Source organism: Felis catus, chromosome X (assembly GCF_018350175.1).
Source record: "Felis catus isolate Fca126 chromosome X, F.catus_Fca126_mat1.0, whole genome shotgun sequence".
NCBI lineage: Eukaryota > Metazoa > Chordata > Mammalia > Carnivora > Felidae > Felis > Felis catus.
Genome location: NC_058386.1, coordinates 125427484 through 125454697, shown reverse-complemented (window position 1 = coordinate 125454697; position 27214 = coordinate 125427484). Strand labels below are relative to the sequence as shown.

The 27214-nt window shown below is 56.5% G+C and overlaps 2 protein-coding genes across 20 annotated transcripts; one reads left to right on the top strand and one right to left on the bottom strand.

Annotated features, from left to right (window-relative positions):
- The first annotated feature begins 316 nt into the window (after positions 1–316).
- TREX2 (three prime repair exonuclease 2) lies at positions 317–2011 on the top strand. The gene is made up of 2 exons (XM_006944101.5): positions 317–455; positions 986–2011. The coding sequence occupies exon 2, from the start codon at positions 1020–1022 to the stop codon at positions 1728–1730; it is 711 nt and encodes a 236-aa protein (XP_006944163.1). The 5' UTR covers positions 317–455; positions 986–1019; the 3' UTR covers positions 1731–2011.
- A 12474-nt stretch (positions 2012–14485) lies between these two features.
- LOC105259692 (wiskott-Aldrich syndrome protein homolog) lies at positions 14486–25798 on the bottom strand. Of its 19 annotated transcripts, none has more exons than XR_002152850.3 (5): positions 21919–23279; positions 20866–21626; positions 19916–20076; positions 15223–19545; positions 14486–14789 (listed from the first exon to the last, which is right to left on the bottom strand). XR_002152850.3 is itself a non-coding variant. In XM_023248800.2 (4 exons), the coding sequence occupies exons 1-4, from the start codon at positions 25796–25798 to the stop codon at positions 20240–20242; spliced, it is 960 nt and encodes a 319-aa protein (XP_023104568.2). In that variant the 3' UTR covers positions 20086–20239. The 19 variants fall into 19 exon arrangements, 5 of the variants coding, with proteins under 5 accessions (XP_023104568.2, XP_023104567.2, XP_023104571.2 ...); XR_002152862.3 differs by having other exon boundaries at positions 14486–14642; XR_002152846.3 differs by having other exon boundaries at positions 14486–15356; positions 15975–19545.
- Between the last annotated feature and the right edge of the window lie 1416 nt (positions 25799–27214).

Genomic DNA, 27214 nt, shown 5'->3' with positions numbered 1-27214 from the left:
ATGGCTTGTGCAAGCACCTCTTTGCTGCTCCTAGGCCCCCTTTAGCCTCATGAGGGGCTGCTGGGTCCCCTGTGACCCAGGTGGAGCGGTGCCCTGGAGGGGAAGGCTTGCCACCTTGGTGGGAGGGGCCTCGGCTCGGCTGCCGTGTCCTGGCCCTGCTCAGACTCGCGTTTCCTCCTCGTGCCTGTGATGACACGTTCTTCCAGCTTGTGGGGAGCCTTGCGTGTGGCCCGGGAGCCTGCTTTCCAATCTGTAAACATGGGGCGTATGTCTCAGCAGCTGTGAGTGAGTGAGGGGGTGGCAAGCCGGCCGCGCAGGTCCTGCGGCCTTAGGCCTCCTCGTTGCCCAACAGGCGGCTGGGGGCGGGCCGTGGCCACTGATTAAAGGCCGCCTGGAGCAGCCTGTGTGGAGACAGGTGCCCAGCAGCCCAAGAAGCCGGCGAGCAGCCGCCCCAGGTAAGCCGGCCAGCAGGGTTGGTGAGGACAGCTGCCGGGAGCCCAGACGCAGGTGACCAGGTTGGGGAAGGCACCTGTGTGCAAGGGAGAAGGCCAGAGGAGGCCAAACCAGGGAGGCTCGGCTGCCTGCTTCCCGACAGCTGACCCTAGGGTTGCAGGCGCAGGGTGCTGTGCCTGAGGCTCCTCGCTAAGGTGTCTCAGTGAAGATGCCATCCTGGGCTAGCACCTCCCGGGTCCCTGATGACGTGGACGTGGCTCACTTTGTGTCTCCTGTACCTGGAGGCAGGCGGCAGAGGCCTCTGGGCCGGGATCCGGGCACATCAGGCCTGCCTTTTGCCGTTGACTAGCTGGTGGTGGTGATGATGGCCAGGGAGGGACTGGGGCACAGAATGGAGAGGGTGGTGAGGCCCTAGGAGGCCTCGCCGTCGACAAAGGGGTTGGAGCATTGGCCACGGGGTCGGCTGTGTGTGGCTGGGCCCAGGCATCCCCATCACTTCGGCCTTCAGGTTTTCTGCCTTTTGCTCTGGCAGCTTTAGGCTTTGCTGTCCCCGTGAGCACATCACCATGTCCGAGGTGCCCCGGGCCGAGACTTTCGTCTTCCTGGACCTGGAAGCCACTGGGCTCCCCAGTATAGATCCCGAAGTGGCCGAGATATCTCTGTTCGCGGTGCACCGCTCCTCCCTGGAGAACCCAGACCGAGATGAGTCTGGTGTCCCCGTGCTGCCCCGGATCCTGGACAAACTCACGCTGTGCATGAGCCCAGAGCGTCCTTTCACCGCTAAGGCCAGCGAGATCACCGGCTTGAGCAGTGACAGCCTGGCACGGTGCCGGAAGGCCGGCTTTGACAGCTCTGTCGTGCGGACTCTACAGGCCTTCCTGAGCCGCCAGGAGGGCCCCGTCTGCCTCGTGGCCCATAATGGCTTCGATTACGACTTCCCCTTGCTGTGCACAGAGCTGCGGCGCCTGGGCGCCCACCTGCCCCCGGACACCATCTGCCTGGATACACTGCCTGCGCTTCGGGGCCTGGACCGCGCCCACAGCCATGGCACCCGGGCCCAGGGCTTTAAGGGTTACAGCCTGGGCAGCCTCTTCCGCCGCTACTTCCACGCCGAGCCGAGTGCCGCCCACTCAGCCGAGGGCGACGTACATACCCTGCTCATGGTCTTCCTGCACCGCGCCGCTGAGCTGCTCGGCTGGGCAGACGAGCAGGCCCGGAGCTGGGCCCGCATCGAGCCCATGTACGAGCCACCCGATCGTCCGAGCATTGAAGCCTGAATGCCGGGGGCTCGGTGACGCCACCGCCCAGGGGCGTGAGGCCCGCCCCCAGCACCATGGGCAGCGCCAGCTCTGACCATTCAGTCGGGCCCTGGGGCCCGGAGCCGGCAGCGGACCGGTGTCCCACTGTCCCTCTCCCCATCCTCTGAGGTGGCTGTCCCTGGGCCTGCGCGCCTGCCGGGCTTTCTCCCTGCCCGGGCCTGCCCAGCCTTGTAGCCCCAGAGCTCCCTGCTGGCCACCCCTCACCTGGCCTCTCAATAAACATGGACGAGTACTCAGCAGTTGAACCTCCAGTTTCCCTCTCCACCCTGCCTAGAGGGAGCAGGCAGGGAGCTGGGCCAGGGGCCAGAGCAGAGCCCCCTGGGGCCGCCTCCTTGTGGTCGTTCCTTGCTGAGAACCCGGTGGGTGACTGACAGGTGGGGGCCGTGGGCCTCCTCCCTGGCTGGTCTGCTGCTGCCTGGCCTATCGTCCCCTCCCTGCATTGTCACCCCGAAGCCCAAGAAATGAGTGCACGGGGCCTCAGGAACATGTGCCTTGGTCCCGAGTCTGTGCTGGGGAGGGAGATGGTGCAAAGGCCAGCTCCAGTCCTCGCCCCTGTGGGCCCTGGGCATCTCCTTCCTCTCCTGGAGCCCCTGTCCCTGCCCTGCGAGGTGACAGCAGGATGAAACAAGATGGGCACACAAGATGGGAAGCACCCCCATTCGCACACAGACACGTATGCAGAAGGGGCCTTATATGTGCAGGTCAAGCTCCAGGAGGGCCTGCAGCAGGGGGGGGGTGCATAGCAGAGGTGGGGTGGCCGGTGCAGTGGGGGCGATACCTAGGAAGGAGGTTGTCCTGGGCCCCTGTGGCTTGGCCTGAGGAGGGCCAGGAGGCTGCCCTGTGGGGAGGACAGCTTCTCAGCAGCTGCTTCTGCTGGGCTTTGAGGAGCCAGCTAACCTGCCTTGGGGGCCCCACCTGTGTGACCAAACGATGGGGCAAGGCAGGGGCGGGACGTCCGGGAGACAGGGAGAGCAGGTGAGAAGGGGTGGGGTGGGTGGGGCGGCCACACCCGCGTGACTCCCTTGAGTGAAGCCTTGAGCCCATTCAGGACACTCTAACTAGGTCAGAGTGACTAGAGCCACTGCAACGTGGAAGGTAGAAGAACGGTGACATCAGAACACAGGCAGTGGCCCCGTCGGGTCATTCCCATTGCCGGGGCCGGGGCGTCTGCACTGACCCTGAGGGCGATGAGGAGGCACAGACAGTTGTTGGCAGGAGAGGGGCAAAATCCGGTTTAAGTTTTCACAGTGCCTGTCGGGCTGCTTTGTGGAGGATGGACTAAAGCAGGCCTCAGACTGGGAGGTTGGCAACCGAGGGAGAGAGGAGCAGTGGGTTTGGGGCTCTATTGCAGGGAGTGCCACTGGCCCGGCCAAGGACAGAATAGGGGGGGTGGGGGAGGGTACGTGGTAAGGGAAAGACCTGTAGGGGGCTAGTTGCGGAGTGTGGTCTGTGTGCCATTGAACTTCCCGAGGAAGGCTGGTTGGCTCCCTGCCCCCATGGGCACCCACCTGGAAGGGTGCCCCGAGGCCGGGCCTGAGTGGGTCCTCAGTCCAAGAGCCTTCACCAGGCAGAAGCTGAGAGTAGGGGACGCCACCAGGCTTGAGGCAGCCAGGGACGCTCAGGTCCTCTGGTGCCCAAGCAGATCCACGTGTCCATTATCTAGCTGGCCAGGCTCCAGGCCACCGACTCGCAGAGGCGGTGATGCCACGAGGCTCCCTTCTCACTCGCCGGGCAAGTCAGGAGGGGCTCGAGTCCAGGCCCGGGTGGGCAGGGTCTGTCGCAGACCAGGTGACAGCCTGGTCAGTGGCCACTGCCGCTGCCCCAGAGTGGTCTCTGGGCCCAGATGCGTCTGTCTCAGCACTCTGGCCTCCCCTGACCTCTTGGTGGCCTGGCCTCAGGCACCCTCCTTAGGCCCATGCTTGGCGGGCCAGGCCGAACGTCCTGCCTCGTGTGTCACACAGCCAGGCTAGGGCTGCCGTGCTGCTGCTGGAAAGCAGCAATGTGCTCAGAAGGGGGTGACAGCAGCTTTCCCGGGAAGAAAATGTAAACCCATGAATGCGTGTATCTGTGTACGTAGGTATATCTGTTTCTCTGTCTCTCTCTCTCTCTCTATGTGTGTGTGTGTGTGTGTGTGTGTGTGTGTGTATGTGTGTGTGTGTATATATATACACACACACACGTACATACATAAATAACTTCATTATAAGTTTTATCGATATGAAGAATGTGAACACACAATTTACAAATAATAAAATACTACACACACGCAAAATATACAATAAAATGCACAATATGCTATTTATAAGTTCCATATGGCCAAAGTTTTGCAAAATCCCTTACAAATCTTGCAACATGCTTACCAAATCCCTTCATTGACTTTTGCTGAACTTTTGTATCTACACCCAAACCGTGATTGCAGCTGGTGAACGAGTGTGGTTCCCATGTAAATGTCGGTTGCTATTTTCATTTATCTCAATGAGTAAGAGGAAGTGAAACAGAGACATGAGCACCAAAGCTGAATTGGATAATAGTTTCTGCTATTGGAAGAGTAGTTCCTCTTTTTTTTTTTTTTTTTTTTTTTTTTTTTTGGCTAGTCACAATGTACTGACTACAGGCTCGAGTTTACACAATCAACAAATAATAATGGACCAAGCCCTGGTTTGTTGTGTATGCTGATTGCCATGGCCGATTCTAGGTTACCCACACGACGTCATCAAATGTGGGGCTGGGAAGAGATTCACCGTAATGTACTGTTAATGTACGTCCCTGCCAAATGGATGTCAATGCATCCATAACAGTAGAGTGCAGCGAAATAAGACGTGATGGGGTTTTAGGTTCTCCTTTGTTTTTAATATAATGTGAGTGGGAGTTCATATAATTTCATTTCTAATAATGGTGGTGTTTCCCAATCAGCTCCCCAAATTCCCGAACGTTTAGCGTTTATTAGAATGGCTAAAATATAAAACTGCCCATCCCAAGTGCTGGCGAGGATGTGGCAGAACTGGTGGCAATGTAAGATGATGCAAGCACTTTGGAAAACAGTTTGGCCGTGTCTTAAAATGTGAGACGTGCACCTCCCATAATGCCCCAGTGATTCCATTCCTAGGTATTTACTTACCCGACAGAGATGACCTTATGTGTCCACACAGAGACTTGCACGTGACGGTTCATGGCGGCTTTATTCACAGCAGTCCCAGACTGGAAAGAACCCAAGTGTCCCTCAGCCGCACATCCGTACCACGGCACCCAGCTGAACAGTGACAGCGAGCGTTTGAGACACAGCAGGTTGTGGGGGGTGGGCACTCACAGTAATTACGCGGCTTGAAAGGGGACAGACCCAGAGAAACAACACCACTACTCCAGCTCACTCTGGCCAGCCACCTGCCTGTCATCAAGATGTGTCACTGGCTTCGAAGCCACATCAGTGTCTGCCAATAGGGATGTATCTGTGACCAGGAGCATTCCTGGGGAAACGACGCAAGCCAATTGAAAACGGAATTATCCATGCAGAGGGATGAGAACCCAAACAACAAGGCCAGGAGCATTTTCAGCTTGTCTTTGTGCAGGAAACAAGGTGATGAGGGCAAAGTGTGAAGTGGGCCACCATGAGCCGAACCTCGAGCCTCGAGCAGAAAGCTGGAGACAGGACACGGCCGGCCCTCCTGCCATTGTTTCTTCAGGGAAGCTACCCGCTGTTTGTGTTTTCTCTAAACGACGCTTGGCCTTGTATGGGATTCATACGGGGCACACGAGTGTGTGGAAAAGAAATTCATATTGCGGATCCCTGTCCCTGAGAGCAGTGTCGCATCGTGGGGACCCTGCTCTCTGCACCTCAGCTCCTGCGCATGCACCCCGCCACCACACGTTCCTCCCCATTCACACCCACACACCGACTCACACGGGTATGCAAACACACCCCTCAAGATGCCCCCCCACATACTTAGATGCGCCCCATTCACACACGCGTACTTATGATTCTACATGAGTGGATCTCATTAGATTCTGCTTACAAATATCACAAGCACGTCTTCGTTGTTTCAGGGTCTATAAAGTCAGTTTCTGCCAGGCGTTCAGGCGCGATGCCATAATTCTTCCTGTTTCTTCAGTGTTTGCAGCAATCTCTCCTTTCTCATTTGTTGGGCTTTTCAAAGAAAAAAACCCCAGGATTTTGATCATCCTCTCTGTCTCTGTCTCTCTCTGTCTCTCTCTCTCTCTCTCTCTCTCTCTCTCCCTCTGGTTTTCTGCTTCATTAGCTTCAACTTCTATCTTTATTAAATCCATCTGTCTATTTTCTTTGGGTTTACTTTTTCTTCTGTTTTTTTCTAATTTCTTAAGGGGAAGACGCATATCTTTCTCATCTTCTATCTTGAATAACTAAGGCCAAAGACTAACTTTTCTGCCAGTGAGATCTTCTGTGTCTCTGTGGTTTGCCATGAAACATTCCTCTTTGCTTTGTGTTACAAATGTTTCTCCTTTCGCTTTCATTTTTTCCCTGAGCTGATGCTTCCAGAGTAGAATTTAGCTTAATTTCTGAGTTGTCAAGCCTTTGTGACCATCTCTTACTATGTATTTCTAATTGTATTGGATAGTGGTCTGAGGATGTGTTGCTTAAGGTTGTTGGGGGGCTGTGTGAGTTTCGTAGGGCAGCTGTAACAGCACCACACGCTGAGTGGCTCACACAAGAGAAACTCCTTGGCTCACGAGGAGTCTGAGGTCCGGGCGTGGGCCGGGTTGGCTCCTTCCGGCGACTCCGAGGGAGAGTCCGCTCCGGGCCTCTCCTCCGGTTTCTGGCTCTTCCCAGCCATCTGCGGCGCTGCTCGGCCTGTGGAAGCATCAACCGGATCTCGGCCTTGATCTTCACGTGACCTTCTCCCCGTGTGCATGTCTCTGTGTCCAAACTACCCCTTTTCGTGAGGACCCAGTCCTACAGGATTGGGGCCCGCGCTAATGACCGCACGGTAACTTGATCATCTCTGTGCAGACCCCGTCTCCAAATAAGGTCCCCTCCACAGGTCCTGGGGGTTACGACCCCGACATGTCGTTTTCGTGGAGGGGACATCACTCAACCCATAACAGGGGCCAGGTGTATAAATAACTTTGAAAACAAGTTGCACATACTGTGACAACGTGTGTCTCCTTAAGACATGTGCACTTTTCTATATTCCTCCAGAATCTCGTTCGACAATTGTGCTATTTGACTCCTTTCCGTTTTGACTTGTTTTGGACTATGGCATCGATCCCGTTCTAGGCCATTATATGAAAATATGCTGTTATGATGGCATGTTATTGACATCTGCCTGCCCGCCTTGCAGTTTCTATGCGTGTAGTTGTTGTGTGTTCGTGCTTATGGCTCGAGGACCGTATCCGTCAGGATTCTCCTGAGAAACGGAACCAGCGGGATATAAGTACAAGAAACTGGCTCACACGATTTTGGAGGCCGGAGACGCAGGAAAGAGCCATGGAGGCTGATCTGCTTTCCTCGGGATCTACTGATTTCGGTGTCCATCCATCCGAAACAATCCCTTCACGGTGACGTTTACAGTCACGTTTGTCCAAAAAGTGGGTACCCTAGCCTAGCCAAGGTGACCCAGAGAACGAAGCAGCTCAATGCCTGTTCTCCGGGCTTTGTTCCCTGGGCCTTCTGTCACTCACTGAGACAGCACTGCCCAGTTCGATGGCCCGCCACTGCTTCCCGAGGCCTCTGAAAGGGCGGGCCTACGCCTGCCGACTCCATCTTGTTTTGTGTCCTTCACCTTGACCACGCCTCCTCCCCTTGAGTAACCTCCCTCTCACCCATTCAAACTTCCCGATCAAAACACGCCCAGCGGTAACAGGACTCCGACCCTTCCCCAGCCAATCGGCCGAGGCCACGAGCCTTCCCCAGCCAATCGGCTGAGGCCACAGCCATTACCTCACCAACTGCCCCTAGGCCCCAATAAAACCTTTGTCCTTTTGAAACTCGCTCTCTCCCAGGTATCTCACTGCTGCGTCGGTGCAGGTAGGGGATTGAGCTCGAGCTAGCTCAAATAAAGGCTCTTTTGCTTTTGCATCGGACTCGGCTCCCTGGCGGTCTTTGGGGATCACGAATTCTGGGCATAATAGCCTCTAGGACAGCTTCCGAATTTTTGCTCCCCTTCCCCTGCCCGGTGGGTGCCTTCGGCTGGGAGTGGGGCTCGCAGGCTGCAGTGCACCTGGCTGAGGCCACTTCCCCAGCCTCTGGCTTCTAGAGTTGCCTGGGGAGCTGGCCCACCTATATCCGCTTCTGCTGTGGCCGCTCCCTTTTGTTTGGAGGCTTCTGAGATGTTCCCGCTCTCCGGGAGCCCAGCAACGTTCACCAGGCACCGCCTGCTTCCCGGGTCTGGGCTGGAGCAGCCGAGGGGCCTTGGTGTCCTCAGCGAGGTTTTCTTTACTCACGTGTTACCTTGCTTCCTTTCGGAGCCTGCTCTTTATTTTTTGTCTCCTACCTGCCACCCCGGGCTTGTCTCTTTTAATTTAATTTAAAATGAAAAAAAGTTGTTTTCATTAATTTTTTAATGTTTATTATTTTTGAGAGACAGAGCACGAGTGGGGGAGGGGTAGAGAGCAAGAGGGACACACAGAATCCGAAGCAGGCTCCAGGCTCCGAGCTGTCAGCACAGAGCCCTACACGGGGCTCGAACTCACGGACCGTGAGATCATGACCTGAGCCGAAGTCGGATGCGTAACGGACTGAGCCACCCAGCCGCCCCTAAAATGAAATTTTATTTTTCATCCCAGCTTTATTGGGGTATAATTAGTGTACAAAACCTTGCACACTTCTCAAGATCGCTGTCCTAGCTGACGGCCAGTTCACCTGGTAGTCAGGGGGGCCTTCTGTGCCCTCGCATTCCCTTTATCCTAAGGACAATGACAGCTTTCTCAGTGCAGCCGGCGCTAGGGGCCTACTCTCCTCGGGGTTTGCATTTCAAAGGGGTCCTTAAGAAGAACCTTCCTGGGCCGAAAGGCTGGCCAGAGGCTTATTTAGGGTTCTCACCCAGGTGCTCTGAGGAAGGGACAAGAGAAAGGTCTCCCGACGGGGAATCTCGTGCCACATTTGCATTTGACTGGCCTTTCCAGCAGCGCAGGCTGAGCGAGGCGGCGCCCCGGGCGCAGCCTCACGGTGTAGACCGCAGGCTCGGAGTGCCCTTCAGCACACGGCCCTGCTCACACGCTCGCGAGGCCGCTGTCTGCCGGATGCCAGGGTCAGCTTGCCCGCACACTCGGTGCGTGGCCTCTCAAATGCCTAGGTGGGTTGTCCCCTCCCCAGCAAGCTCTCCTACTGGCTCCCTGCCTCTTCTCACCTCCACCAACCTGGCCAAACTAGGAGTCTGGGGAAGCGCTTGTTTGGCTGCCCTGGGCCTGACACACGGGCCGGGAAGAGAAGGCAGGAAGCGCGGGGCCACTGGCGCAGGATGACGGGTGTGATGGCGGCAGGGAAGGGCTGGTGGCCCACCCGGCAGGAGGGCAGGAGGAGGCCGGCTGGTACAGGGCTGGGCGCAGACTTTCCGGCCACTTCAGAAAACGTTGACGGCTAGAAACCTATTCTCAGACCCCGACAACTGGGGTACATGGAGCACCGTCCTTGCCCTCCGGTGCCTGAGAGGTTGAGAACCTGGAGAGCCTGCTCACCGACAAAGAGCAACGAGGCATTGACCCCCCCCCCCCCGCCGCCATGTGCCTACTCTGGTCTGGGCCCCAGGATGGCGGTGAGAAAGGACCCGGCGTGGGCTGTGCAGGGGCAGGGCCTGGGTGCCGGGTCCTGCCCCTCCGCTCCCTGTTCCCCAACTCTGTGACCAGCCGGGGTCACCTAACAGGTTGGCCTCAGCTTCCTTCATCTGTAAACGGCGACAGCGCAGCATGGCCGGAAGGTGATTACGTGTTGAGCACGTACTCTTCGCACGGCCTCCGTCATCCTTTCTTCCGGCTCCTTGAGCTCCAGCCACACGGAACAACACGACACGCATGTTCCCATCCGTGGTGGGCCGAACGGGGGCCATGCGCAAGGTCCGCCCGCGTCCTAATCCCTGGACCCTGTGAATATGACCTTATTTGGTCTTTGCAGATACAGTTACATCTGAGATGATCTTGAGATGCGATCAGCCAGACTCACCTGCCCAGGTCCTAAATCCAATGGCAAGTGCCCTTATAAGAGACAGAAGGGGAGGGACACAGACACAGAGAAGGCCAGGTGACATCGGAGGCAAGGATTAGAATGATGTAGCCACAAGCCAAGGAATGCAGGGGACCGGCAGCAGGTGGAAGAGGTGAGGACTGTGAGAGACTAAATATCTATTGTTTTAAGCCACCCGATTTGTGGTACTGGTTACAGCAGCCCCAGGAGGCCAACGCACTGCCCCGGGACCTTTGCACTGCCTGTGCCCTCCGCCCGGACTGCTTTTCCAGACACCCCCCTCAACCAGGTCCCTGCTTCAATGTCCACTCTCCCGAGCCGCCATTTCCACCACCTCTCACTGTCTCTCCCCTGCTCCTGGCCGTATTCCAGCCCACCCCCACCCTGCACACGGCAGCCCAGTCCCTGGAGAGAAGGCCGGCTCTACAAGGGCAGGGATGTTCTCTTGCTCACCGTGGCCTCAGTGTCGATCCGTTGACTGAAAGTACGCAGGCTCTCTTCCCCTTTATCACAACCTGTGTCTGTGAAAGAACTTCAGTTTCGCAGGAAGAAAAGTGAGGTGCACGGCCCGCCACACGACCGGTGGTTAGTGACAGAGGGAACTGCAAGCAGCCATCCCCAAGGGGGGCAGAGTTGGGAAACCGAGGCGGCCAGCCGGGTGCCCTCTAGTTTCGAGAACAGCGTCGGCCACAGTGGAAAGGGCCGTGGGGCTGGTGTCCCGGGGTCTGGGGTCAGGATGGCACCCACCTCGGCAGCAGCCACGTGGGAGGGCGCTCAGGCAGGACCGGCAGAAAGGAAGGGGTCAGCAGGACTGCATACCCTCCACAGGCTCTAGAGGAGGATCAGTCCTCACCTCTTCCAGCTGCCAGAGGCCCCAGAAATTCTTTGGCTTGTGGCCGTGTCGCTCCAGTCTCTACCTCCATCCTTATGCGGCCATTTTCTCCCCGTATCTGGGTCTTCAGTCATTCAGTGTGTCTGGCCCTATTTGTAAATAAGGTGGCATTCTGAGGTACTGGGGGCTAGGACCCCAACATACCTTTTGGGGGGACATGATCCACCTCATGGCATCACCCAGTATCCATTCCAGCCTTCTTCTCTGGGGATAAGATCCCAGTTTTGTTCAGGGCATCAGTAGGCTCAGCCTCAAGTGACAGGTCATGACAATCCTGTATCCAGCTTTCCCCAGCCTCTCTTCCAGCTAAGGGGGGGGGCGGGGGGCATGTGATCCACTTGTGACTGGGACTTAAGTGGAAGTCTGCTGGGAAAGTTTCTGGAAAAACTGTTGCTTTCTTGGTATAAGAGGACAGGTGTGGTTATCCTTGCCCTTTCCCCCTTCTGTCCTTGAATGTATATGTGATGGCTGGAGCTTCAGCAGCTATTTTGTGATCACGAGGCAAAGCTAAGCTAATTAGATACTGGGCCTCACCAATGCCCTGCTGCTGAACGAGCAAGCTACCCTCCAGATTCCTTACATAAGAAAATTAAACTTGGATTTAATCACCACAGTCAGGTTTTCTATTACAGATGATCCTCGAATAGCATGGGAGTTAGGGGTGCTGGCCGCCTGCACAGCTGAAAATCCATGTGTAACTTTGACTCCTCAGACCTTAACTTCTAATAGCTGACTGTTGACCAGAAGCCTCACCAAAAAACATAGACAGTCGACGAACACATATATTTTGGATGTTACATGGATTATATACTGCATTCTTACAAAAAAGTAAGCTGGAGAACAGAGAATGTTATGAAGAAAATCGCAAGGAAGAGAAAGGACATTTACAGTCCTGGATTGTATTCAACACACAGAAAATCTGTATTTAACACACAGTGGTCACCTGGACTTGTGGGCACTTTCCTGATACACTGCATTTGTTCATTTCTTCATCCCACCCTCATAGTCTGAGGAGACAGCCGAGATATCCTCTACTCTCCTCCTCAACCTTGCTTTTCTCTTTCCTCCTGTTTCTTTCTCTCCCCACCTCTTCTCTGCCTGCCTGACTCATTCTCTCTCCACCTCCTTTCACCTTGTTCCCACTGAACTAGCCAGAATATGGGAGAAAATAAGTTATATATTAAGCGAGGAATATTTTAACTGAAAGAAAAGACAAAAGATTAATTTGATTCTTACGTCCTTGTTTCAATTTGATTTTGTTTTCCTGTTAGAAGTCTTTGCCAGAAAGGTGTTTTTTTTTTTTTTTTAATCTTGGAACAATGGGTTCTCAGAACCACGAACGTGGGATGCACAGTTCTGTTTTATATTATAGCTGAGGCTGTTATCAAATATGGGCTGGGCTACGCAAAGGCGTCATAGGAACAAATGTGTGCTGACTCATGATCACAAAATGGCTGCTGAAGCTCCAGCCATCACATATACATTCAAGGACAGAAGGGGGAAAGGGCAAGGATAACCACACCTGTCCTCTTATACCAAGAAAGCAACAGTTTTTCCAGAAACTTTCCCAGCAGACTTCCACTTAAGTCTCAGTCACAGCGGATCACATGCCCCCCGCCCCCCTTAGCTGGAAGAGAGGCTGGGGAAAGCTGGATACAGGATTGTCATGACCTGTCACTTGAGGCTGAGCCTACTGATGCCCTGAACAAAATTGGGATCTTATCCCCAGAGAAGAAGGCTGGAATGGATACTGGGTGATGCCATGAGGTGGATCATGTCCCCCCAAAAGATATGTTGGGGTCCTAGCCCCCAGTACCTCAGAATGCGACCTTATTTACAAATAGGGCCTTTGCAACAACGTGGGAATCAAGAAATGCTAACACGTGTGCAGGGCTTGGACATTGAAATCGCAAGCTGCTGTCGAGAGGAAGGAGGGAAGGCCCCTGAATGAGGAGCTATGTTAGGTTCACAGACTGAAGGCCTCAGGGTGTTCAGATGTCTGTCCTCCCCAGAAGGATGTATACATTCGATGCAATCCCAATCAAAATCCCAGCAGGCTTCTCCCCCCCTCCCCCACAGGAATGGACAAGGTATTCTAAAACTCATGCAGAAGTGAGACACAGGATAGACAAAACAAGTCTGAAAAAGAACCATATCAGAGGATTCACATTACCCGATTTCAAGACTATTTATAAAGCGACAGTAACCAAAAAAAAAAAAAAGTAACATAAAAATAGACAAGCCAATTGATGGGGCACCACAATGAGTCCAGAAGTAGACTTTCACACAATTGATTTTCAAGCAAGATGTCCAGACAATTTGGGGCGCCTGGGTGGCTCAGTCGGTTAAGCGTCCGACTTCAGCTCAGGTCATGATCTCACAGTCTGTGAGTTCCAGCCCCGCATCGGGCTCTGTGCTGACAGCTCAGAGCCCGGGGCCTGCTTCGGATTCTGTGTCTCCCCCTCTCTCTGCCCCTCCCCTGCTCACGCTCTGTGTCTGTCTCTCAATAATAAAGAAATGTTAAAAAAAATAAAAAAATATAAAAGATGTCAAGACCACTCAATTGGGGAAAAGATCATCTTTACAACAGACAGTGCTGGAGAAACTGGATCTCTGTATAGAAACAATAAATAAATTGTGAATTCACCTGACACTACACACAAAAATTACCTCAAAATGGATCATAGTCCTAAATGTAGGAGCAAAAACCCTACAACTTCTACAAGAAAACAGGATCAAATTGTACGGAGTCGAGTTTTGTAGAGACTTCTTAACTGTGCAAACTATAAAATTTTAAAAATCCAGACATTGGGCTTCGTCAAATAAACCAACTTCTGCTCTTCAAAAAAAATAAACAAACAAAAACAAAAACAAAAACAAAACCAAAACAAACCCTCACTGTTATGAAAATAGAAATGCAAAGCCCCAGTCTGGAAGAAAATATTTGTAGACCATACCTGACAAAGGACTTGTATCTAGAACTCTTACAACTAAATGATAAGACAAACAAATCAATTAAAAATGGGCAAAAGAGGGGGCGCCTGGGTGGCGCAGTCGGTTAAGCGTCCGACTTCAGCCAGGTCATGATCTCGCGGTCCGTGAGTTCGAGCCCCGCGTCAGGCTCTGGGCTGATGGCTCGGAGCCTGGAGCCTGTTTCCGATTCTGTGTCTCCCTCTCTCTCTGCCCCTCCCCCGTTCATGCTCTGTTTCTCTCTGTCCCAAAAATAAAAATAAAAACGTTGAAAAAAAATTTAAAAATAAAAAAATAAAAACAAAAAAAATGGGCAAAAGATTTGAACAGACCGTTTACCAAAGAAGATATATGAGTGGCTCAGAAGGACAGGAAAAGACGCTCAACATCATTAGCCAAGAGGGAAATAAAAATCAAAACTACAATTAAATACCATTTCATTGCCCCCGCCCCTCCCCCCCCCCCCCAGGACGGCTGGAATGAAGAGGACAGATAAGCGTTAAGGACGACGTGTCATAACCAGAACCCGCAGACGCTGCTGGTAGGGATGTAAAACGGGGCAGGTGTTTAGGAAAACTTAGTCTGGCGGCTTGTCAGCAAGTCACACGTAGAGTTACCATAAGACCTACCCCCACTGCTAGCCGTACGCTCAGGACAAATGAAGACATATCCACACACATACACACACACACACACACAAACTGCACTCAAGTGCTCATAGCAGCTTTATTTGTCATGGCCCCGGGCTGGAAACAAACCAAATGTCCACCAGCAAGCATTCAACAGGTCTTGTGGCCCACGCAGGATGATACCTCTACATGAGGCGGTCAAAGAAAGATGAATCGGTGACCTGCAAATCCTGGGGGGGGGGGGGGGTTCCTGTGTTGTGAAGTCATAGACACATCAGTAGGAGCATGAGAGGGGATGAGCTAGTGAGCCCACAGTAAGTGGCAATTCCTGAGAACGTCATTTGAGGTGCTCACGTCAAAGAGTCCTGGGTCAACACCTAATGAACATCAGAAGCATCTGGCTGACTGTCGTGTGTATACTTGGTGGCCAGCCTTCAAAGTCACGCGCTCTAGAGGTTATGATATACACTAACGTCCCCTCCTCAATGTTAGAATAATTCTTTGATGTTAAAAAAAAATCACTCCTCATCAGGAAGCAGGTGGAGATGAAAGTTCTTCGTCTGGCATCCAAGGCTTTCTGCACTCTGCTTCTCATGACCATCTGCCCCCCAACAGTCCTACCAAAATCCCTCTGCTTTTTGGGGGTTCCTGACCGCACCATGTGCCCCCTCTTCTTCCCCCTACCCTGGCTGAAATCCCTCCACCTCTCCTTCCCGTTTCAAGAGCCCCCCTGCTGCTCGCTCTGGCCGTGGCTTCAAGACGCACTTGTCTCTGCCGCCCGACAAGACATACACGTAGTAGCATCCCCACCTGAAAGCCTGCTGTGCTCCTCCGGCTGAGGAAAGGAGTGAAGGTCCTGGCCCGTCCTGAGACGTTCACGGAGAATCAGCCATGCCATAGGCATCCTGCTGCGCCCCTGCTGCCATAACACCAGCAGAACCAACCTCGGGAGCGAGAGCAAAGCAAACACGTAGAAGCTAAGGATGTTTGGCGACAATGGCAACACAATCCTGAGAGCCCCCTTCCCAGGCCTGTTTTTCCCTCCCTTGGGGGCAAGTCTGGGATTATAGCCACACAGTCACAGGGAACACAGCTTTCCCTATCTCTTTGGAGCACCTGCCAGCTTCGCAAAGCAGAGCTAGTCTCGCGAGCTACAATCCGAGCAAGGTTGTAGACACGGTCCGTTTTGCAGAGATCTATGTTCCCGGGCCTACGTAAAGCCCCAGACAAGGATGCTGCCGTCAGTCAGGTGACAACTGCAGGACCGCCCTTGCAACTCAAACACGGCCGCACGCAGGCAGGCGCAGCTGGGGCAACCATAATCGAGGGCGGACGGGATCTGGTGGCTCAATGACCATCAGAGATAAAGGACAGAGGAAAGGGCCGAGGACCTCAAACATGGCTGGGGGAAGACGGAGATGGAGAGGTTGCAGGGCCTATAGTACAGACAGGTGTCCACCCTGGAGTCCCCCCACAGCAGGAGGCCACGAGGCAAACCACAGAAGGGTGAAGGTGGAGCCACCTTCTATACAGGCCCGCACGGGGCTGGACGGGGCACCCACCCGAGTGAGTGTGCGTGCCGCCATGTTGCCTGAAGAAGCAACTGGGGGGAAGACACAGCTGGGTCTCTCGGGGGAAGGATGCGTCACTCTGTCCTTCCTGATCTGAGTCACGGTGTCCCACCGGCCGGGGGTGGCAGCTCTTGATGCCCATGTGTTTCGCCCTGCAGGGTTTCTGCCTTCCCTTCACGCCAACGTAGTGTCTTGGCTTTCCCCCACGATTCCACACTTAGAGTTTTTCCTGGGACCTTTAGCCCAACTGCCATCTGGTTACTTTACAGCACGAGAGGGCTCCTTTAAGGCCGGCACTCTTAGACCCTCATTTGTTCGCGCCCAAAGTAAATGAATGCGGTCGAGGCAATTCACCAGTTACGTGGAGGCACCGCCACAGCATTTAAATGGCTCTTGGAAAGTCTGCACAGTTTCACAGGGCGAGTGGTCTCAACGTCAGACACACTGTGCGCTGGCACCGTGTCTTACGGGGCCGTCCCTGAAGCACACCAGTCGAGAAGCGCGACGGGGCCGACGTCCAGGGAAGTTCTTGGGGAAGGGACTGGAAAGCCGGCAGGATGTCCTCCAGTAGCGTGAGCTTTTGCGTTCAGTTGTGTGGGAGCCCAATTTCAGAGCACATTAGAAAGAAAACCACAAAATCAAGGTGGCTCATCCAGTAGAACCCATGGGATGACATTCCACGGGGGCTATGACTCTTCTTTAGTGAAGCCAGTTACTGACTGGCCTGCAGAGTTGAGACGGCTCACTTACTACGGTGATGGAAACAGACATCAGAGCCCCGGGATCTGATCTCTTTCTAGTTCCCACCACCGCGTGGCAGTTGTCATCCCAATGCCTCCCGCCACTGTCTCTTGTTCTGCACTGGGATTGGCTTCCTGAATCCACCCCAGCCCTGGCAAAGATTGTGCCTCATAAAAACACGTGCTTCCACACGTCCTGTCCGTGGACTTCAAAGACAGTGGCCTTAATACTTCATGTTTCTGAGGTGCCGACAAAGATGAATGTGACACAAAGAGCAGAAGGCAATCGAAGGACAAGGGGACACAGACCCTGTGAAAGGGGCTCTGAGATAAAAGCAAGTTGCAAGAACTCTTGAACTTTCCGTAAGTCGTGTCTAAAAATCATTCTAATATAGCTATATAAAACTTCTATGTCAATGTGTTTCTATCTATCTGTATCTCTTGCTCCTGGAGTCGTCCTAGTGACTGGAGCTCCAAGAAGCATGCTCGGAAGAAATCCTGTATTTCCAGATCTTCCCCACACTGTCCTGAGGGTGCTTTGAGCCTCTCACTGTGTGGCAGGGAAGGCGCACACGATCCTCGGAGGCCCATAGGGGGTGCTCAGCATACCTACCAGTTGCCCGCCAGAGGTCCCAGCAGTGGAGGGGGCTGGAAGGAGGAGGCAAGCCAACCAGGACGCTGGGCTGAGAGCACCCAGGGGCCGAACTCCTGAACCCGGCTCTGGGGACGGTGCGGACAGAAGAGGGCAGAGCCTGCCAGCAGCCGCCACCCCCTGGCCAGCAGGAGGCTGCAGGAAAGTGCCATTTGAAGGGGCCGCCCTGTTTCCGTGGGGCTCAGGGGGAGGAGGGAGAAGAGGGGCCAGGCTCACCACCGCACCCATCGCACCCATCGGGTGTCTCTTTCTCCTGCCTGAGGTCTTCTCACAGGGTTGGCGGGATTCTTATTTCAGGAGCGATTCACCAACACCCTTCCTTATATGGCCGAAATCTCTAGCTTACGTTACTCCCGAATACAAAAATGCTGAAAGCAAGTGAACGTGCAGTATTGTAAGAAATATCATACGAAGGTCCAATGAGAGAGCCATCACTGGGCATGCTGTGTGCAAATTCGTAGCCCGTCTCGTTTTGTTCCTGATCGGCACCAGCCACAAGAGGTGGCCACTTGAGGGAGAGCAGCTAAGTGTGAAGCTTTAGGCACTGAGGGTGGGGAGGAGGGGCAGAGAGGCCAGGCTGGTCTGTGCTGCTGGGGTGTGGGAGGCAGACGGCAGTAAGTAGGGTGAGCCTGGGGCACCGGGCGGGAGGAGACGGATAGCAGCAGGCCAGCTCGTGCGGGGTCTTGCCCGGAGCCCGCTCCTGCGAGGGACCAGAGTGTCCCCTGACTCCCCTGCCCCGCCCCAGGGCTCCGAGAAGATGGGCCCCGGGGGCTGCTTCTCAAAGGAGAAGGCTGAGCCTCTCTGGCACGGGGACAGAGGGCCTGGAAAAAGAGCGGGCCACCAGTCAGCATGATGGCAGGGTGTCCCGTTTCCTCCCGTGGAGCTGCGGGCTTAGAGAGGAGACACCGCTTCCCGCAGCCTGACACCTGGGCGTGAGCTGTCCACGAATGTGTTCGCCCAAGGCCGTTTTCGGACGGTTTCTTGATGCATTTGAGGTGATGTCACGGGCCGGCCACAGTCTAGTTGTAGAATTCCGTCACGCCACCCCCCCCCCCCCCCGCCCCCGTTTATGAGCTCTGAAAGGATTAAAGTGCTTTTAGTGTTTTTATCTGGAAACACAAAGAAGTCTTGGAGCGAAGCGGATGGTCCCACGACACGAGAGACCACTCGTCCCTCACCGGAGGCGGCTGTGCCCACGACAGGGCCCTGCTGGAGCGCAGCGCTGACCCGCGTGGGGTAGGGGGATCTGGGCAGTTCCAGCACAGAACATGGATCTGTTCTGAGGTCTCTGTGCTTCAGTCGTGTCGTCAGCGATCAAAGGCAGGGGAGCGGGAGGCCCCAGGCTTTAAAGCGGGCCCTCTCCCAGGCGAGCAGGCTGTACTGCCGGTGGCCGCGCATTCGCGGTGTCCCCGGACTTTCTGGCCCTCGCACCCAAACAGGCCGGCGCCTTTCCCCCGTGGCTCTTCTCCGAGGGCTTCCCACCCCCGCGGCTGCCGCGGGGTCGCCGAGCCACACTGCCCCCTCACAGGCTAGGCCGCGCTGGCCGCCCGGGGCGCGCCGGTGCTCCGGGAGGGACAAGCGGCTCCGGAACACCCTCCCGCAGTGCGGACACCCGCAGGGCCGCCCCTCGCCGCAAGTCGCCCAGCGCTTGAAGAGGGGGGAGCGCCTCCGAAGGCCTTCCCGCACTCTTGGCACGCGAACGGCTTCTCCCCGCTGTGGACGCGCTGGTGGTGAATGAGCTGGGACGCTCCCTTGAAGGCCTTGAGACACTAGCCGCACGTGTAGGGCTTGTGGCCGCTGTGGGTGCACTGGTGCTTGAGTAGGTTGGAGCTGCGACTGAAGGATTTCCCACACTGCGGACACAGGTGCCGCTTGTCGGCGCCCGGCGCACCCCGCGGCCTGAGACCCTAATCCTGCCTCACGCCGTCCTGTCTTCTCTGCCTCATCGCTCTTCCCTCACCGGAGGAGCCGCCTTGACCTCTCTCCCCGGGCTGGTCATCCCTGCCGGAACCCGTCTGTGGGGAACGAGCATGTTTCCCTGTGCGATTAGCAGTCTCCCCTGTTGGCCGGGCCACCTGGCTCTCGTTACCGGCCCGAGGGTCAGTCCTCGGGAGCTCTTGGGGGCAATGCTTCTGCTTTGAAGTCAACGTCCTGTTCTCTATCCCGTCACCTGCAGAGACAGCGAACACCAAACAGTGTCACCCTCTCCCCGGAGCTCTGTTTAGGGTCTGTTGTTCTCACCCTCACACCAAAGCCGAGAAGGAATGAATGGGGGAGACGAGGACGCGGGGGAAGAGGCAAGATGACCGTCAGCGGACAGGAGGGCAAGAGGGGAAGTGGTGGGAACTAGCTGGAAGTACCGGAACTGATGTGACGCAGCAGGAGGCGCTCCCTCCATCTGGCACCTCAACAGGGACTCCTCAGGAGAGTAAAGTCTGGCACAAAAGGGGAACTTCCCACCCGAGGTGGCCGCACTGCCCTGCTCAGGTGGCCGCTCTTGCCGAAAGGCTCAGTGAGCCGGCTGCGCGGCCCTCACTCACCCGTCCGCACCCCCGCAGCAGCCCGAGTCCCGTGGATGTCTGCTGCCTGGGGCTCGTCCCCTTGCTCCAGCCAGGAGACCAGGTGAGGCTTGGAGGCTAAAAGTCCGGTCCATGGAAACGAAGCAGATCAGTCACTCCTGAACTCAGACCGGCGTCAGCATCTTCAAGAACAGAGAACAAAGAACTCTCTAGAGATTGCCCCTGGGAAGGTCCCGATAAAGGGCAGAGTCCCTTTAAGGAAGCAAAGGACTTTGGATGCATGGGGGCCAGGCGGGCACGGGGAGCCCCAAGTAGGTGGTGACTGGGGCCAGCCGGATAACGGTGTTATTCCTTGGCCTGCAGGGAGGTCAGGAGGCTGCTGGGACATGTGGCATCGACTGACGATTCCGGAACTGCGCTGTGAACCCTGCATCTGCCCAGTGAGGGTCAGAAAGAACCAAGAGGAAGAAAGTAGTCTCCCTGTGTGTGGTTAGATTATAGAGTTTAAATCTGGAGACAAAAAATGGAGGAAACAGGCCCCCTGCAGCCCCGCAGGCAGTGGGTCGCAGTGAGTCGCAGTGGGTTGCAGTGAGTCGCAGTGGGGGGGGGGGCACCCCAGCTCCTTTCTGGATTGATTCAGGCTGCAAAACCAAACGCTCTTCTTCTCCTGGGCCTCTTCGCCTGGCTTGGCTCAAGGAACAGAAACCGCTAAACTCTGTACAGTGCAGCCTTGACAAAAATAAATGAAGTCTCAAAGAGCGCACATACACATTCAAGGATAACGTGCGTCCACCTTTTGGGTAGAAGAGGTCTAGTCAACCCACGACTTTCTATGCAAAAGTACTATGATGGGGGCCCGTGCGGTTACCACTTACGGGTCAATGCACGTATTCTCGGGCTTATGGTAACCAACAAGCGATTCCGTTCAGAGATCCAGTAGCGGCGACTGGACGTGGGTGTGAGGTCCTTACCCAGTGACACCAAATGGCGGTAGTTCTCCAGCAACACTCTCTTGTAGAGGGGATCCTTTGACTGAGGTCCAGAAGCTTCCATCCTGTCTTGATGAAGTACACGGGCACGTCTTCAAACGATACCGGCACCTAAAGTGAGAAATTCCTGGGGCTGCAGGGGAATTCAGCCCCATGGGTCACAGGATGGGCGGGCGGCAGCCAAACATGGGGTGGGGGTGGGGGTGGGGACTCAGAGAACTCAGCAGCTAAGGGGAGACTCGGGGTTGCCAGAGCTGTGAGGCTGGGGCATGATGAGGGGGCGGACGGAGACGGTCAGGCAGCCCCGCTCACCTTGGGTCCGGCCTTCAAGAGAATGGCTGCCATCGCGGGGGTACATACAAGCTCAGGGGATTGGCAAAAGCCAAGTGCGAGATGAGGCCCGCCCTAGTCCAGCACCACCTCATCCAGGTTAGGTCCCAGTCACAGCTGCTGGCGCGCAAGACTCGAACACATCTTTCTTGGGGGACACAATCCAACCCATAACACTTTCCCAGACCGAGCTGCCGCCCTCTCCCCTCACCTGGGCGGTGGGCCGCCAGACAGGGAGTCCTGCCCACCTCCGGCGAGCCTTGGCTTCCTCTTTCTCATTCCTTTCTTCCCATGGGGGCAGGACCCCTGCACCCCGACTTTCCAGCCATCCCCGGAAGCTCCACTGCTGACCCCTTTTCCTCTCAGGTCAGGGTCCTCACAGAAAAACTCCCAACACACACATACCACTCCACCTGTAAACAACCTCAGTGTCAAGGAACAGAGGAAGACCAGGCTAGCGAAACGCGCTATGGAGGGAGCCACGATAGCTAGGGGAGGGGTGCTCTCTGAAGGAGTCACGTTCAGGCTGAGAGCCGAAGGCTGCGGGTCAGCAAAGAGGGTAGCAGGCTAAGGGCATGGCTCATATCTGGCCCTTGGGTGGGCCCAAGCCGGGCGGTCCCGGGGCTGAGACTGGGGCCGGGGTGGGGGTGCAAAAGGGGAGAGACCACGTGTGTGCCTTGGGGACAGGAGGCAGCGGGGGCTCACACCAAGGGCAGGAAGAGTCTGTCAGGGACAGAGCGGGCAGTGTCTGATTCCTCCGCATCGGCTCTCAGTGCCAGGAAACAGCGGGGCCGAAGAAAGTTTGCTCCAAGGATGTGCTCCGCACCCAGCTGGAGGCCAGAATGTGCAATTCCCCGGTGGGGAAGAGGAAGAGCCAGGCAGTGGCTGGTGGGGAGCGGGCCCAGGATGCTTTTGCTGCATGGGTGACTCCAGCTTATTCATGCTACAGGAGAGAGGATGGGGGGACGGGGTCCCGGAGCATTTAAATTGCCGCAAGGTCCCTTATCGCCAGTGACGAGCTGTCAACCAACACTAGCCCAGAAGAAATAAACTCATGCGTCTGATGAAGACATTTACATTAATCAGATGGAAAGAATCCCTTAAGGCGGAGTGGACGCGAAAACCGCCGGGTGACACGCCTCGGAGGCGTGGATAGCCGCACGATGTCAAGATGTCTTCCCCTGCTTACCGCTGGTCCCGAGACAGAAAGCTAAGCGAACGGCTGCTGGACACAGGTCGGACAGCCCTCCTGTGACGATGCCACCCCAGGGAGGGCACAAGGCTCTTGCCAAAGCTGGACCCAATTCTAGTGCAGCCTTGTGCCCCCACACCCGGTTTATAAAGGATACTGGGGACAGAGGGACCACTTAAAGACACTAGCTACAAGGGAGCAACCGGCCCAATCTAGAAGGTGGGCTGTTCCCGGTCCCCTGCGTGTCTCAGCGCCAGGGGGAAAAGACGAGGCCGGGGAGAGAGGCTGCTTCAGATGAAAAGATAACCAGACGGCCAATGGTCAAGTGTAACAAAGTCCTTGATGAGATGCTGGCGTGAAGGAAAGAGGAGTCAAAGGCAGTGGGGGCCTGGAGGGTGACTGTGCAGAGGCTCTCAGACGACAGCAGGAGCCCGCGCCGGGCATGGGTTGGATGGATAACGGCCCTGGGTCATGGGAGGAAATGTCCTTCCTTCTTGAAGCACGTAGGGAGAAAATGGTATGCACGCTTCCTGTAAACTATTTCAGCAGAAACAAAGGAAAGGGAAAAGGAGGGAGAGAAAGAGAGAGCGAGAGAGCGAGAAAAGCAGGGAGCGAAGGATAGAAGGACAAAGGGAGGGAGAAACCGAGAAAGAGAGAAACAAGCAAACAAGGCAAGCTGGAGGCCGCCGCTAGCCCCGGGGGGTGGGCACCTGCGCTGCCTTAGACTGTCCTCTCGATTTCGTCTGTTTGTTTGCTTGCCGGTGTTCAAAATGAAAAGGGAGGGGCACCCGGGTGGCTCAGTCGGTTAAGCCTCCGACTTGGGCTCAGGTCAGGATCTCACGGTTCGGTTCGTGAGTTCGAGCCCCGCCTCGGGCTCTGTGCTGACGGCTCGGAGCCAGGAGCCTGCTTGGGATTCTGTGCCTCCCTCTCTCTGTGTCCCTCCCCTGCTTGCGCTCTGTGGCTCTCTGTCCCTCTCAAAAATAGAGAAAGATTTAAACAAAATTAAAGAAAAAAAAAAAAAAAAAAGAGGCAGCCAGTGGGCTTCCGTGCTGGTGCCTCCAGAAGACCAGGAGATGGGGCTATTTCCCCAGGAAAAGAACACAGAACACAAACTCCAGGAAAGGCAGGAGGCGACCCCACACAGGAACTGGGATCAGGAACTGGGGCTTCTTCATCTGTGAGGAGGAGTGGCGCCAGGCCTCTTGCCGTCAGGCTTCTTCCTTCCTGGCGGACTTCCTCTGAGGCCTGGCACTTCCAGACCCCGGCTGCCTCCTCCTGGCTCCGGCAGCCTTCCCTGGGGACCTCAGCGCTTGCAGCCCGCTGGGTGGGTCGGCCCCAGGGCCCTGGGCCTAGGGAGGCCGCAGGTCACCCCAGGGCCTTCCACGCTGCTCCACCCAACAAAGCCCTCTAAGGATCATCTGAGGATCAGCCTTGCAACTGGGGTCTCCCCTGTCCTGGGCGGTGGGGGGCGGGGGCGGGGCAGAGGCTGAACTGATGGTAAACAGGGCCACCTCCTAATGGGGTTCTGTCCTTGCCTGCTCACGGCCCTCCCCGGGGTGCCCATCTGACTCAGAGTAGACCCATGTGGCCCCTCCTGGCCTCGCCCTGCCCCCCTCCCACCTGCTTGCTCCCTCTGCCCCTGCCACACCGTCCTCTGCGCATTCCCTGCCACACACCAGTCCACTCATACCTCAGGCCCTTTGCACTGGTTGTTCCCTCCGCCCGGTACACGCTCTCATCTCCTTCAAGGTTTTCTGAAATACCTTCATCTACTCAGACTTGCGACCCAACCCCTCACCTCCTTCCCTCTGCTCTAGTTTCCCCAGGGCACTTACCACCGATGAACACACTCTAGCATCCTTCATTTAAGATGTTTGCTGTCCTGTCGTGTGCGCCCTGCCACTAGGCCTGGACCCACGTGGGGCGAGTTTTGCCATTTTCTTCCCTGCCATATCGCCAATGCCTGCAGGGGCCTGGCCCGCAGGGGCTGCCAGGCACACATCTGTGGGACTGGAGGACTGCGGGAGCTCCTTCCCCGCTCAGCTCGCTCCCTCCCTCTCTTGATCTTGCGGGCCCTCCATCCCACCCCTGGCTTCCTCTTCTTACACCTTCTTCTGGGGAGCTCCTCACCACCAACGGTCTCACCAAAGGGGGGGCACCACCGCCCCCCGCCCCCTTGATAGCTAGCGGCCAGGACACGTCTGGGACCCTTACCGCCTGTGCCTGCTGAGTTCGCCAGGTGCCCCTGAGCAGGAGTGCCGCCACCTCGAATTGCCGGCCTGCCCAGCGCGCGCGCGCACACACACACACACACACACACACACGGGCGCAAAATCCAAACTTACCCTTCCGGGGGCTCCCTTGCCAGCTCCAGGATCAGAGGCGAATGGCAGTCGATAAACATAGGCTGCTTTCCAGGGGCCCTCTCCCTCGCCCCATGGCCACCTGCCTGCCGAGACGCCCCCCCCCCCCCCCCGCCTCCGCAGGGTCCCGCTCTGGGCCGCCACAGCCCTGCCAGGCCGGCATACTGGGGCTCCGCGGGCCGCTGCCAGGCTGTCGGTCCTAACCCCCGCCCCCGGCAAGCCCAAGGCCAAGGCTGCCGCCTCCGAGAAGCCCTCGGGGACAGCGGCCCCAGGAGATGGCGGGATTCCCCGCCCGGTCTCGACCTGGTACCTGGGCGCCGCTCTCAGGAGGCGCGTTCTGCGAGGCTGTCCGTCCTCCTCTGTCTAGAGCCAGGAGCAGGGCCTGGAGGTGGGCGGGGAGCGGGCGGGGCCGGGGCGGCAGCGGCGGCGGTGGCGGCGGCGTGGGAACCAAGCGCGGCGGGTGGGGGGCATGGAGCATGCGCGTCGCAGCGGGAGGGCGGCTGGGCCCCGCGCCGGTCCCAGCGCGCCCCACGGGGGATCTGGCCTGATTGCCAGGGCACCCCGGGGCACTTCTGCTTCCCATCTGGGCTGCTTCCAGGACTTGAGTAGCAGTGGCCGGCCCGCCGTGTCCCCCCCCCCCCCGCCGCCAAGGGGCCAGGGGAGGGGCGGCATTGGCCGAGCACCTCCCGTGGGTCAGACCTCGGGAGTTTTGAGTCCATCCAGTCATCTGTTCATCCATCTGGGATCCATGGGATGCTGTGGGGGCACCCAGTAAGAGACCAACGCACTTAAGCCAGGAGGGCAAAGAGGAGAAAAGGGGGTGCACTGAGGGGGGACCTTGGGGAAGTCCGTGCGCAGACAGATGAAGGAAAGAGCCGCACCCGTTTTCCATCTGCCGCCCCTGCCCCCCAGACCCTTTCGTGACCACTGAGCTGGGCTGCAGGTTGGGCACCGGGCTCTCCATTTTCCGACAGGTCACCGTCCACGTGGCAGAGCCAGGATTGGAATCCAGGGCTGACTCCGGACGCATGCTCCACTGATAATGGGTTACTTGAGGTCAGGACTATGAAAGAGGCTGGCAAAGAAAAGCAACGAGGAAGAACCGGCGAACTGCGTGTCTCACCCACCCAGCACCCCCCTAACACCCCCCTCCCCGCCCCCCCCCCCCCGCCGGGGCGGGGGGCTGGGAAGTGAGTATGAGGTGGGCACCCTTTCTGCCTCTGAGCGGTACCCCTCCTCACAAAAGCAGAGCTCGGGCATCTCTTGTTTTCAAATGGCCCTAGGCCCTGGCCAGGAGAGCCTTGGTCTGCAGCCAGAGGCCTTCAGCTACTTACCCCTGGCTCAGGGGGAGAGCTGGGACACTCACTCAGGGTACTTGTGGCTGCAGGGAGCAGGCCTCGCAGGAGGCCAAGGGCAACACAGCTTTGGGGGCCCTTCCCCGGAACAGAGGCAGAAGAGTCCCCTGTGGTCCTTCGCTGCGGGCTCTGACCCTCCCCCGGGGAGACTGGCTGGGCAGGCCTGGGCCTGGGCTCTTGAGGTCTAGTTGGGTGTACGGTGGCCCCTGAAAAGATGTGTCACATCCTAACTCCTGGAACCTGTGACTGTGACCTTTTTTGGAAAAAGGGTCTTTGCAGGTGTGATGAAGTTAAGAATCTGGAGGTCATCCTGGGTTCTCCAGGTGTGCCCTAAATCCAATGACAAGGGGTCCTTGTGAGAGACAGAAGAGACACACGGAGAGAAGCCCGCACGGAGGCGTAGACAGGGGATGGAGGCGTGCGGCCACCAGTCCAGGAATGCGGAGAGCCCCGCGAGACCCGGAGAGGCAAGAAAGACGCTCCCCTGCTCCCAGCTTTTGGAAGGAGCGCAGCCCTATTAACACCCTTAAGTTTGGCCTTCCGGCCCCCAGAGCCACGAGGGCGTGCACTGCTAGAGGTTTAAGCCACCTGGCTCGTGGCAACTCACGGCAGCAGCCCCAGAAAACCCACATCCCAGGGAATGGGCTGAGCCTGCTGAGGGAAAGGGACTGGGCCTCTCCGCCCCACATCGGCTGGCAGTCATTGGATGGCGGAGGGTGGGACAGACTCAGGGAAGGTAGCCCCTTTGGCCCGGAACATTCAACCTTTATGGAAGGATGGGCGTGAGAGCCGCAGGCCAGGAGCAGGTTCTAGGAGTGCGTGCCAGCACCCACTGTGGAATGGTTGTAACAGGGCTGCGAAAACAAAGAAAAGAGAGACGATGTGTCATTGTGTTTGACCGTTTGGGCTTCTCACGTCGGCGGTGGTGGCATTACTACACTTAGCCTGGACAGCGTCAGAATGCCTAAAGCAGAGGTGATAGACCTACGAAGAGAAACTGGTAAGCCCACCGTTGTAGCAGGAGGAAAATTTCCCTTCTAGCCTTTTTTCAAGTTTTTTATTCCCAAGAATTTCAAACACACGCCGAGCCC